This window comes from Suncus etruscus, chromosome 1 (genome assembly GCF_024139225.1).
Source record: "Suncus etruscus isolate mSunEtr1 chromosome 1, mSunEtr1.pri.cur, whole genome shotgun sequence".
Lineage (NCBI taxonomy): Eukaryota > Metazoa > Chordata > Mammalia > Eulipotyphla > Soricidae > Suncus > Suncus etruscus.
This window is the reverse complement of record NC_064848.1, coordinates 196,277,985-196,290,994: the sequence shown is the minus strand read 5'-3', so window position 1 is coordinate 196,290,994 and position 13,010 is coordinate 196,277,985. Positions and strand designations below refer to the sequence as shown.

General features: G+C 46.4%; 1 protein-coding gene across 1 annotated transcript in view; it reads left to right on the top strand.

Annotated features, from left to right (window-relative positions):
- PITPNC1 (phosphatidylinositol transfer protein cytoplasmic 1) overlaps positions 1-13,010 on the top strand; it is a 284,015-nt gene that overhangs the window by 148,899 nt on the left and 122,106 nt on the right. The window contains exons 3-4 of the mRNA XM_049781848.1: positions 8,697-8,785; positions 10,288-10,295. Of these exons, the coding sequence (XP_049637805.1) occupies positions 8,697-8,785; positions 10,288-10,295 (97 nt within the window). The remainder of the gene's footprint in view (positions 1-8,696; positions 8,786-10,287; positions 10,296-13,010) is intronic.

Below are 13,010 nucleotides of genomic sequence, written 5' to 3'. Positions count from 1 at the left end.
GCTGCCACTCAGAAGCTTTGCCAGCTTGTAACGGGCCGAGCCACTGAATGCCTGCATTGATGCGGACTCAGAGGACATTTCTCCTGCTACGTGACTCTTACCTTCCATGCAATCTCTCCTGGCCTCTAGAGGCTCTTGAGCAGAGGGTCCAGCTGGCCATCCAGGAGCCCTGCTGATTTTTGTTTGTTTGTTTGTAGGCTACACCTGGTGGTGCTCTGGGGTTACTCCTGGCTCTGAGTTCAGAAACTGCTCCTGGCAAATTTGGGGGACCATATAGGATGCTAGGGATTGAACCCGGGTCGGCCATGTGCAAGGCAAATGCTCTACCCATCTGTGCTATCTCTCTGGACCCCAGGAGCCCTGTTGAACTGGACGAGACACTTTCACCATCTGCTGTTAGCTCAAGCCTGATTTCCTTGCCTTGGGTGATTTTCATCCCATTTCCTCTTCATTTTAGGTCTCTTAGAACTCCCTAGTCCACGAAATCTATTCCCGAAAGGAAAAGGCCACAGGTCATAAGAGAAAGTTCTAGAGTCAAAGATTTGGATGCTGAGGCTTAATTCCATTTTGCAAGATGTGTTACAATCATGAATGATTTCTGCAGAGCAGACATGATCTTTGTTTTTTTTTTTTTTTTTCATTTGTTTTTGGTTTTGTTTTGAGCCACACCCAGCGATGCTCGGGGGTTATTCCTGGCTCAGCATTCAGGAATCACTCCTGGCAGGGCTGGGGACCATCTGGAATGCTGGGGATCAAGCCAGGGTCAGCTACGTGCAAGGGAAACACCCTCCCTGCTGTACTATCTCTCCAGCCTCACAGTCGGCTCTGTGATCATCCCAAAAATACTGAGCATGCCCAGCTGCATGCTTGGCACTGTTCTAGATGATGGACATGCAGCAACACACAGAACTGAGCCACCTGGGCACTCTGCCTTCCACTCTGGATAAGAGAGTTGATAGTATACAGTATAGAAGGATATTATAGATCTCAGACTTAGTCCTATACTCGAACAGATGCTAAATAGAGATATCCTGTCTATAAATTTGCCAGATTTTACTTTTTTGTCTTTTGTGGTGCCAGGAATTGAAACCACAGCCTCACACATACAAGGCGAGTTATAGTTGAGTCATGCCCCCAGACCATCTAGAATACATTTAACTCCTAACAAATTCTGTGTACATCGACATAAAGAAGAATGAGAAGGTTAGAGTGTGAAGGCTGAAGCAATAGAATAGCAGGTAAGATGTTTGCCTTGCATGCAGTTGACCTGCATTCGATCCCCGGCATCCCATATGGTCCCCTGAGCCTCCCAGGAGTGATTTCTGAGTGGAGAGCCAGAAGTAACCCTTTAGTGCCACTGGGTGTGGCCCAAAGCGTTCCCCCAAATAAAGAATAGAGTGTGAGAGGAACTCCTGACATACCCCCAGCTCAATTGGTGTTTTTTTCTTTATGTTTATATCAATACTTAAGACTATGCCAAGGACTTTTCTGTCCACCCATGCTCTACTGTCCCCCATCCCTCAACTGTACCCCTGGAAAATGTTGAGAAGCTGGTTCAGACCTGGTACATGCAGTAGAGAGCCTCTGGCCAAGCCTTTTCCGCTTGGGTCTGCCTCTCTCCTGATGACTGTGTTGCCTGGGGTGCTGGCCCAGTGTTGCCCAGACTGCTGGCCATTTACCCTCTTGCTGTCTAAGCAGCACCTTCCAGGAACCTACTCAAAGCGGGCATCTTTTCCCAGACTTCCAGCACACACTGTCCTTTCCAGCAGGGACACTGGAAGTGACTTAGTTCAAGGAGTTCAAGGAACATGCTGGGGGTGAACACAGTGGCCCTGCCCAGTTCAGGTGATGCCATGGTCTGGAAATTCTAGTCCTTTTCTTACTGTCATGTAAAGAAGTACATTAAGGGCCAGAGTCATAGTGCAGTGGGTCAGGCTCTTGCTTGGCATATAGCCCACCAGGGTTTGTTCCATCGCATCCCATACGGTCCCCCAAGCCATTCAAAAGTGATTCCTAAGTGCAGAACCAAGAGTGACCTCTGAGTACTGCCGGGTGTGGTCCAGAAACAAACAACAAAACAAGAAACAAACAGCAAAAGAATTACATTAAGTATAGAACTTAAGGCCAGCCAGGACAACCATTAAGAAATAAATAACCATTAAGAATAACCAATAAGGGGCCAGAGAGATAGCACAGCAGTATAGAGTTTACCTGGCAAGCAGCCAATTGAGGATGGACAGTGGTTCAAATCCCGGCATCCCATATGGTCCCCCGAGCCTGCCAGGAGTGATTTCTGAGCATAGAGCCAGGAGTAACCCCTGAGCACTGCTGGGTGTGACCCAAAAACAAAAACAAATAACCAATAAGAATATATAACCATTAAGAAATAAGTCACAGGGGCCGGAGAGATAGCATGGAGGGAAGGTATTTGCCTTTCATGCAGAAGGTCATTGGTTAAAATCCCGGCATCCCATATGGTCCCCAGAGCCTGCCAGGAGTGATTTCTGAGCATAGAGCCAGGAGTAACCCCTGAGCGCTGCTGGGTGTGACCCAAACACCGCCCCCCCCCCAAAAAAGAAAGAAATCACAGCCACTTGAAAAGAGATGGAACTCTCATAAACTGGGCATGGGCTGGAGCAATATACAGTGGGTAGGGTGCTTACCTTGCACGTGGCCATTAGGCCCAATCCAGGTTTCTATCCCCAGCATACACCATGTGGTCCCTGAGCACTGCCAGGAGTGATTTCTGAGTACAGAGCCAAAAGGAACCTCTGAGCATGGCCTGGTGTGGGCCTCCCCCACCACCACCAAAACAAAATAGAAAGAAGGGAATTTTGGGCCAGGGAGATGGCTCAAAGGGCAGGGGCTCAGACTTTCACATGCATGGACTCTGAGTTCAGATCTCCAGTTCTGCATGGTTCACTGGGAACTGCTAAGTGTATTCAGAAAAGGGGGGAAAAGGGCCTGGGGAGATAGCACAGCGATCCAGGACCAAAGGTGGCTGGTTCGAATTCCGGTGTCCCATATGGTCCCCGGTGCCTGCCAGGAGCTATTTCTGAGCAGACAGCCAGGAGTAACCCCTGAGCACCGCTGGGTGTGGCCCAAACCCCCCCCCCCAAAAAAAAAAAAACAGAAAAGGGAGGAAAAATAAAGACAGATTTTAGAAATCATGCTACATGGAACAAGACAAAAATAATGGACCCAATAATTTGGCCAGCGGCAGGTCTGGGCACAAAGAAAAGAACCAAAGTTCAGAAGTGGGGAAGAGACAATAGGAAGGTAGCTGAGTCTCTTTTTTGAAAACACGGATTAACTGAGTTGTCAGTGTTGGAGGTTGTTCTCAGCATAGCCAGGGCACCCGGCAGGAAAAGTTCCCAAGTGAAGCAATATTTTCATGAACTCAGGAGGACTCTTCTGGGAATGCTAGAATCCAAACTTTCCAGTTAAGACCATCACGATGTGATCCCTGTTGAGAAAATGAAATTAGAGTCCATTTAAACCACATTTGCCCTAACGATGTATAATACCTCCTGGGGCCAAAAAATAGTCCCAGATGAGCCTCAGTGAGAGAGCCATTAGAGCTGGGCGCAAATCTGCATTTTACAGCTCCAGAAGGTTCTAACTATTGGGTGGTGGATCCTGAAGTTGTTTGAGGTAGATTAAGCTTCTTTTTTTTTTGGAGGGGTTCATACCTGCTCAGGGGTTACTCCTGGCTCTGTGCTCAAAAGTCACTCGTGGCAGACTTGGGGACCATATGGGATGTCGGGATTCAAACTGGGGTCCATCCTGTGTTGACCTCATGCATGGCAAATACCTTACCGCTGTGCTATCGCTCCGGCTCCAACCCTCTTAACCCAAAACCAGTTCAGATTCTGCTGGGCTCTGGGCCTTGTCACCAATACGCATAGGGAGAATGAATGAGATGTCAGTCACCACTCTACCTGCTGTGGTCAGAAGATGCTGAGACCAGGACAGCTGAGATCTTGGTCACCAAAGATCTTTGTCAAATTCTTTCTCTTTTATTATTTTTTAAAAACCTTATTTATTGATTGATTGGTTTGGGGGCCACACCCAGCGATGCTCAGGAGTTACTCCTGAATCTGTACTCAGAAATCGCCCCTGGGGGACCATATGGGATGCGGGGAATCGAACCAGGTCCCACCGGGGTCGGAGGCCGCAGGCAAGGCAAACAGTCTACTGCTGTACTATCTCTCCAGCCCCCCACTTCTCTTTCATACTCAGTTCTACTTATTTATTTGGATGGCCATACCTGGCATTGCTCAGGGCTAACTCCTGGTTCTGCACTCAGAAATTAGTGTTGGCAGGGCTTGGAAAACCATCTAGGATGCCAGGGATTAAACCCAGATTGACTGCATGCAAGACAAGAGCCCTACAAGAGAGATAGAGAGAACTATCTCTCTCCAGCCCCTAATTTCTATTTATATTTTTGTTTTGTTTGGGGCCACACCCTGAGATGCTCAGTGATAATTCCTGGCTCTGTGCTAAAAAATTATTCCTGGCAGGCTTTGGGGAATGAATGGGAGGCTGGGAATTGAACTCAGGTCAGCCGCATGCAGGGCAAATGCCCTCCCATCTTCTCCTGCTACGGCCGCAATTTTATTTATTTTTTAACAGTTTGTTGACTTGGCTTTTTCATTTCCTTTTGAGATAATATGGCTTACAATAATATGCGTATTTAATCGTAAACCAAACAATGTCATTACACCACAGTACAGCCCCACCACCGTGTTCTTCCACTGCTCTCTCAGTCCTTTCTCCTCTTTCCAATCCCTCCCAGCCTCACTTCCCTAGCCTGACCCACCCCCCATTGGGTAAGTAAACTTATTTTTGTTGCCCAAGTCTAAGGATTTGTTTTCATTGGTCATTTTCTGTTCCTTTGCTTTGTTTCTTCGTGTTCCACACATGAGTGAGGTCATCTAATATTTGTTTTTCTCCATTTGACTTCCCCACTGAACATACCACTCTCTGATTCTCTCTGTGTTGTCGCAGAGCAAGATCTCATCATTTCTTGGAGCGGAGTGACATTCCGTGTGTGTCTATAGACACAGTTTCTTTGCCCACACTCTGAACTTGGGTCGTTTCCAGTTCTGAGCAATGGCACATAGCTCTGCAGTGACCATAGGTATGCATAGATCTCTCTGAATTAGTCAAGCTGAATTTCCCAAGCATGAAACTAAACATTTGAAAAGCCCATTCAGGGGTAGGCAGGAACAAAAGCATTTGGAGAAGTGTGTCATGCGAGTCAGCACTTTTCCAGTTACATAAAGGCTTTGGAGTTCTGTCCCTCTTACCCCTTGTGTTTCTGATGTCTGAGCCTGGCTGAGATAGGTCATTAGGAAGGTTGGGCTTGGCTGGTGGACCAACAGGACATGACTTAAACCAGGATCTTTTTCTCTAAGAGAGCCTCTAGGCTGATATCTGAATTTGTATGACCTGTAGGTTCTATGACAAAATGCATGAGAGAAGTGACAGCAATAGGGGGAACCAATTTTATTTCTTTTTCCTTTGCAGTCCTGATATATCATTGCTGCAGGGTAAAATAATTTCACTTTCTTCCACCAAAGCAATTTGAATAATGATGTTCTTAGTGAAAACAGTGCTCAGAGAAGAGTCATGGGCAATGGTGTCTGCCATGTTGGATTAGTGTCTGAGGGTGTCTGCTAGGAAAAAATACTGGAGAAAGTATTGCACACCCTGCTTAATTTAATAAATAAAACAGCCAAAATCGAGGCCGGAGAGATAGTACAGTGGGTAGGGATCTTTCTCTGCATGCAACTGACCCAGGTTCGATCAATCCCTATCACCTGAGCATCACCAGGAATGATCCTGGAGTGTAGATCAAGGAGTAAGCCCTGAGCACTACTGGATGTGGTCCCCCCCCCCCCCAAATAAAACAAAACAACTCAAATGAAGATGCTAGAATCTGGAGTCTTGATGATTTGCCAATAGGAAGAATTTCACTGTGAATGGAAAATTGGGAATCTTTTCATCTTCTTGCCAGAAAATAATTATTGCTTAGGAATGTAGTTTTTGCAAGGCGTTTGAAGTGATTCAGGCGTTGAATGATGGAGGGAAGGGCTCTGAGGCCCAACAGTGTTCTGCAGGAAGAGTTTAGTATTTTGGAAGGAGGGTGCAGGGTGAGGGGAGAAGAAGATGTAGAGAACAAAGACTGGGTCTTATTTTTTGTAGGTAGTTATACGTATTTTGCTAAGCAAAGCAATGCCTCACTTAGAGGAATAATCCACAGTGCTGTCTCGATACTCTGTGTGGAAAAAGCAGAAGAAATGAAGCTGGAAAAAATGACTTTACCTGGATGCTCTGCCTGCAGGATGGGTCCTGGTTTGGTCCCTGAACCTCCTGTTCCCCTGAGCACTTCTAGGAGTGGTTCCTGAGCACAAAGCCAGGAATAATCCCCCGACCCCCAAGCAAATAACCAGGTACAAGAATCTACCTGTCAGAGTGTAGAACCCACAACTTTCTCAACACAATCCACTGCCAAGTTGCTCAGGATTGGAGGTAAAAAAAAAAAAAAAAGGAGTAAACCGGGGGGAGTTCTGATCCCCTCATTTCCCCAGAGCAAGCGTGATGTGATTTTTCCATTCTCCATGTGAACCTCCGTTGCATTCCAACTTCAGTGACTGATATAATCAATCATAGGCAAAGGCTATGAAAACATTCCACACCCCCTTGACCTCCACAAGACATGTAAGTGGAGGTAAATGAGCAGTTACAGCCGAGATGGTTTTATGTAGCGAGAAATTCTGCATTAGCACAACCAGAAGAATTGGCATGTGAATCATGAAACATGAAAAGGCCCAAACTCACTCCTCAGCAGAGTGGAAAGCAAGAGGCTTGGTCTGACAGTCCACCTAGGGTAGGTGGCATGGAGATGACGGAGGTAGAGGCAGCTTTGAATTCACCATTTGTTTGAGCTCTGATAAACGATCCAGAGCTCTTGGGTTAGGTCGGAGCAGCCATTGGAAAGACCTATTTGTCTTTTTAAAAACCGGGTCTGGATGTTGTCAGAAGTGAGAGGAATGATTTGAGAAGACATCCGAGGTACACTGTCTTCTGGCTCAGGATGTCATTTAAATTCCAGGTCCCAGAGGGAATTGGGGGTTTGGAGTTCTCTTGAGTTCTCTGGTTGTCCCGCTGCTGCTCTTTTCTGACTGGGTTAGCTTGGAATTCAAGCTGTTCCTTGAGGGTGTGTGTGTGTGTGTGTGTGTGTGTGTGTGTGTGTGTGTGTGTGTGTGTGTGTGTGTTGGGGGGGCACACCCAGCAATAATCTGGGCTTTCTTCAGATGTGCTGCTGGCATTGAACCTGGCTCAGTCTTGTGCAAGGCAAGCACTCTCCCCGCTATACCATCGCTCAGGCCCCACCTTGGGATTCAAGCTTATTCTTTTTATTCTTTCCACCAAAAAGCTGCCCTTACTCAGGTGAAGAGAGGTTCTCTGGGTTTACCACTCCATTGACTACCCCCTTCCCAGACCCCAATTCTAGACTCCAGGGTCTTTGGGAAAGAAGGATCACAATCACAATAGCAGCCTCAGGAAAGACAGAGAAGTTGAAGGCGGAGTGTTTGGGGGTTAATAAAAAAGCAGGCAGACATATTTCAGGATCGGGAATACTGCATATGGAAATAGAGCAGAGAATTCCTCAACTATTCGATGCTGCTGTGTTTGCTCCAGAGGGAAATAGCCAAACTTAATTAGTACTCGGTGTACTGAAGACCTTGGGATTGGTGCCCTTGAGTTTTGCTGCTTTTGAGAATTTATTTTTTGCAGCTGGCTGCCCAGGTGCCGACTCTCCAGGACTCTCTTGGCCTGTATCTGTTTGCAAGCACTGCAACAGCAAACTCCACAGAACAGCTCAGGTGGATGCTCTGCCTGTGTGAGAGGCCAGAAGTCTGAGACAGACCTGTTGGCATTATTTTCCTTGGGGTTTCAGGAGCTTCTGCTCTCAGCTTCTTCTGCAGCAGACCTGAGCATTGCTGGGCTCCTGGCTGCGTTTTCCAAACTTTGCTCACCGATCGGCTTTCTCTCTGTGTATGTCTGGGCTCAAAGCTCTTCTCCTGTCTCTCCTATCTTCCAACAAGCCCCAAGAGCTAGCTGTCTCTCCTGCTCCTTTCCATAAACTGAAAACATCCTTTCTTCCTCTCCCACCATGCCAACCTGGGAGACAGATCAGTCTTCTCACAAACATTCCCCTGTCAGGACTGAATTCTTCTGTCCTTACTCTTCAGATAAAAGAAGACAAGCTGGGTAGGAGCAATAGCACAGAATGGGTAGAGTGTTTGCCTTGCATGTGGCTGACACGGGTTCAAACTCTGACACCTCAAGTGGTCTCCCAAGCACTGCTAGGACTAATTCCTGAGTACAAAGCCAGGAGTTACCCCCCTGAATGTAACTCAGCATCACTGAGTATGGTCCAAAAAATCAAAACAATAACAATGAGGAGGAGTCCAGGCTTATAAGCCTGCACTGCCCCCAGCCCACACATTGGATGAGGGAATAGTTCAGCCCAGAGCAGGCCTGAGAGATGCAAGAGAAGGGACATCTCAAAATATCTCTCACTTCTTTTGTAGTTGACTCTTCTATAAAGCTGAGTAGTATGGCAACACTATGGAAAGATTTTCATTGTCATTTTTAATCTTTCTCTCTTTTTTTTATTTTAGCAAACTGCCTAGCTGGGCTCGAGCTGTTGTTCCCAAAATATTTTATGTCACTGAAAAGGCTTGGAACTATTACCCGTACACCATCACAGGTGAGTCCTTTCTGCCAAAGCATGTTGCAGCTTGTTGTCAGGGCTTACTGATTGCCAGGATGGCTCTTTGCTGCATCCCTGAAGGACAATGCTCCTTCTAGCTGGGGGTAGAGAGGGTTATGCTCAACTGCCCACCTTCTTCCTTTTGGGGGACAGAGTTCAAAAGGCCTGAGGGCCCACCAACAATTCTCCACCAACAGGGTCAGTGCTTATTGCCAATGCCTGAGGAGATGGTGCTGCTGACTGCCATATACCAACCCTCAGCCCCTTTACTCCTATTTTATTTTCTGCATGATTTGGGAGGAGGTTGTTTCTGTATTATTGGCTTTTGGAATCACTCCTCACGGGGCTCGGGGACTTGAATCCAAATTAACTGAATGCAAGGCAAGGGCCATACCCACTGGACTATCTCCTGCCCACGTATTTTCTTGGGCTTTGTGGCCATATCTAGAGCTTCTTAGGGACTTTTTCTGATTCTGTGCCAAGAAGTGACCCCTGGTGGTGTTCAGGGGGACTACATATGATGCCAGGGATCTGATCAAGGGTTAGCAGGATACAAGGCAAGCAAGTGCCTTGTTTTATCTCTTTGGTCCCAATTTGAGGTATGGGTTAGATAACACCCTGCAAAATTCAGGGTTTATTTTTGGCTCTGTGCCCAGGTGTCACTCCTGGCAGTGGCAAGAGGATCCTATACAGTGACAGAAATACAACCAGGGTCAACTACATGCAAGGCAAGGCCTTAACCCCTGTATTGCCACTTAGAAAGTGAGACTCCTTTTAATGATATTTGAATTGGTTTTATTCTCCTAATTTTTGGTTCCTCAATAATCCCCAAATAATTTGAGAATATGGGTTTCTTGTAGATAAGTTGTTTTGTTTTTAACCTAATTTATGCCCCCCCAAAACCAAACTAATCCACCTTGCCTCTTTGTGCAAATAATTCTGTTGAGCCACTCCCCCTTATTATTGTCTTTGTGACTGAATAAATATGAAACTTTAAGATCGTTCCCCTTCTCCCTTGAAAAGGAGCCATAATAACCTTTGCAAATTAGAAACTCTGGCCAAAAGGTTTAGGTTTGGTTCCTGCATTTAAACATGCAAAAAGTTAAGCTTCTGCTTCAATATCATTACAAGCTCTTATTATTGTTATTCTTGCTTTTCTACTTATAAGATTTTCTTTGTGGTTAATGAAATGCTCCAATGAAATTATTAATCTTGAATTTTATTTTCATCATGCCCAATCTTTGGGTTTTAATTAGCTATAAACCTATAGGCTAATTGAATCTTGTCTTACAAATTCAAGAGCGAACATGGAAACATTTGGCATTTATGAAAGTTTAATTTTTGGAAGGTTTCGCTACCATATCTTTTAATAATGATAATTTATCAGTATTCATTAGTTCTGTGGTTTTATATGGTATATTAAACATGGCCTCGATCCTAATTTTGTCTCTCTTTTTTTCTTTTTTATTTCGCTTATCTAAATGAACATCTGGGCCCAGAATACACAGTAAGTTTTATTTAATACATTTTTATACATTCGAGCTAAGATCACTGGAGTAATTGGAACTTTCCTTGTCCTTCTACTCTGATCGATGGAATAAAAATGGGGTGGAATAATTCAGAGTAGAAATATTTAATGTAGGCTCTTAAATAGTTTTATATAATGTGATAATTTAAATGGTCATATGTTCAGTCTTTGGATGTTTAGTTAAAAAATTAAAACGCTGGGCTGGAGAGATAGCATAGTGGTAGGGCATTTGCCTTGCACACAGCCGATTCAGGACAAATGGTGGTTTGAGTCCTGGCATCCCATATGGTCCCCTGTGCCTGCCAGGAATGATTTCTGAGTACAGAGGCAGGAGTAACCCCTGAGCACTGCTGGGTGTGACCCATAACCCCCCCCAATTAAAAAGCATGGGACTAGAATAATAGTACAGTGGGTATGGCATTTGCTTTGCATGCATCTGACCCAGGTTCGATCCCTGGCATCCCTTATGGTCCCTTTACATACTGAGCAGTTCTGGGAACAGCCATTCTCAAAGCAAAAATCCTCAAGGCAAATCAAAGGGAACACAGTCTAGTACCTTCCATGCAGCCTGTCCTCTAGGTCCAGACCTGATGGTGCTAATTGTCTTAGATATTCGTTATTTATGTGCTTTTACCCAGAGCTGATGTTTGTCCAAGAGGTGTCTGGGCCTGTCCTTTGAAATGCAGTCAGTACTTATACAGGCTAGAGAGTTCTCCCTCCAACAAGGCTCCCCAGGAGCCTCAGAATTAGGTCACTTTGACTTGCCCCAAAGTGCTGACGCCCTTGTTCTCTGCAAGCTCATGACAGTCCTGTGACATTGGGAGGTGGGGTGGGGGTGCAAGCTGGAGAAATGAAAATGGAAAAGTTGGTTCATGGCGTGATGTCAAGTGCATGTCCTCAGACGGCCCTCCTGGAAGCCCCTCTGGTTCCAGTACTGTATCGCTTGTGCAGCCTCAGAGGACTGGGGGGGAGACCTGGAGAATTGGGGGGCCCATGACCTTTAAACTTTGGGACCCTCCTGCTTCTAATCACACTGTGAAAACTATAAAGCATACTAAGGAGTCTGTTTTTCCTGGATAATATTTGGGAACATTGTAATATTTGGGACTTATGATGGTACCTCTTGACTCTGAATGTTACATGGGCTCTTTTTGACTTTTTTTGGGGGGGGCCACACCCGGCGGTGCTCAGGGGTTACTCCTGGCTGTCTGCTCAGAAATAGCTCCTGGCAGGCATGGGGGACCATATGGGACGCCAGGATTAGAACCAACCACCTTAGGTCCTGGGTCAGCTGCTTGCAAGGCAAACGCCGCTGTGCTGTCTCTCCAGCCCCTCTTTTTGACTTTTGTTTTTTTTTTTTTGTTTTGTTTTTTTTTGTTTTTTTTGTTTTTTGGGCCACACCCGGTAACGCTCAGGAGTTGCTCCTGGCTATGTGCTCAGAAGTTGCTCCTGGCTTGGGGGACCATATGGGACACCGGGGGATCGAACCGAGGTCTGTCCAAGGCTAGCGCAGGCAAGGCAGGCACCTTACCTTTAGTGCCACCGCCCGGCCCCTCTTTTTGACTTTTGTTAGAGAGAGAGAGAGAGAGAGAGAGAGAGAGAGAGAGAGAGAGAGAGAGAGAGAGAGAGAGAGAGAGAGTGTGTGTGTGTGTGTGTGTGTGTTGATTCTTCCCAGCTCCAGCTCTTGGGGGAGTCTTCCAGAGCTGCCTTAGCAAACACATGAGAAATAAGTTGTTGGTGGAGAGCTAGCACAGGATAAGGCTCTCGTGCCCTTTGAACTCAGACAGCTGGCAAAGACATCCTCAAAATGCTCTCTAGTAAGAGTTAGGTGTCCTTCCCCCAGATGTGGCAGGCTACTGATGCTGCTGAGCGGGGCCCAAATGTGGGAAAAGCAGAGTCTGGCTATGGAGAGTAACAGACCTATGTGAATTTAACTCCCCTCAGAAGCAGTGTTGGCCCTGGACCAGATCTCTTTGCCTAAATGATGGGGTCTCTCTCACAGGGGTGGGGGGCAGTGCCCTCCTGCAGACCCCTGTATTTGTTCCAAAGCTGTCCCATTTCTCCCCCTGCCTTTTCTCTCTCTGCACAGGGACCCACTTCTTCTCTCTGATTATGGACTCTTACCCCAGATATCTTGTTTTGCTTTGTTTTGTTTTTTGGGCCACACTCAGTGACACTCAGGGGATACTCCTGGTTATAGGCTCAGAAATCACTCCTGGCTCAGGGGACCATATGGGATGCCAGGGATCGAACTCAGATCTACCCTGGGCATCCATATGCAAGGCAAACACCCTACCACTTTGATATCACTCCGGCCCCTCCCCAGTTATCTTTATCTGTTTTTTGTTTAGTGGATGGGGAGCAGAGAAGACTGGACCATATCCTGCAGTGCTTGGGAGCTAGTTCAGGCTCTGTGCTCAGGAATCTCTCCTAGCAGTGCTCAGGGGACCATATGCCATATCAGCTGCTTGCAAGGCAATCACCTTCCCCTGTACTGTCACTTCAGCCTTTGTGCTCCAGTTTTATTTCCTTTCTCTTTGGCCTCTATAGTCCCAAACCATCCCATACATCTTTAGTCCCTTTTCCCTCTTAGCATGTTGTTCCAAGCCCTTTTGTTTCTTTCTGCCTGTGCCTCAAGGGGAGACTCTCCCCAGTGCCACATGACCTTGATATTGGTCTCCTAGGGAGGCAGTG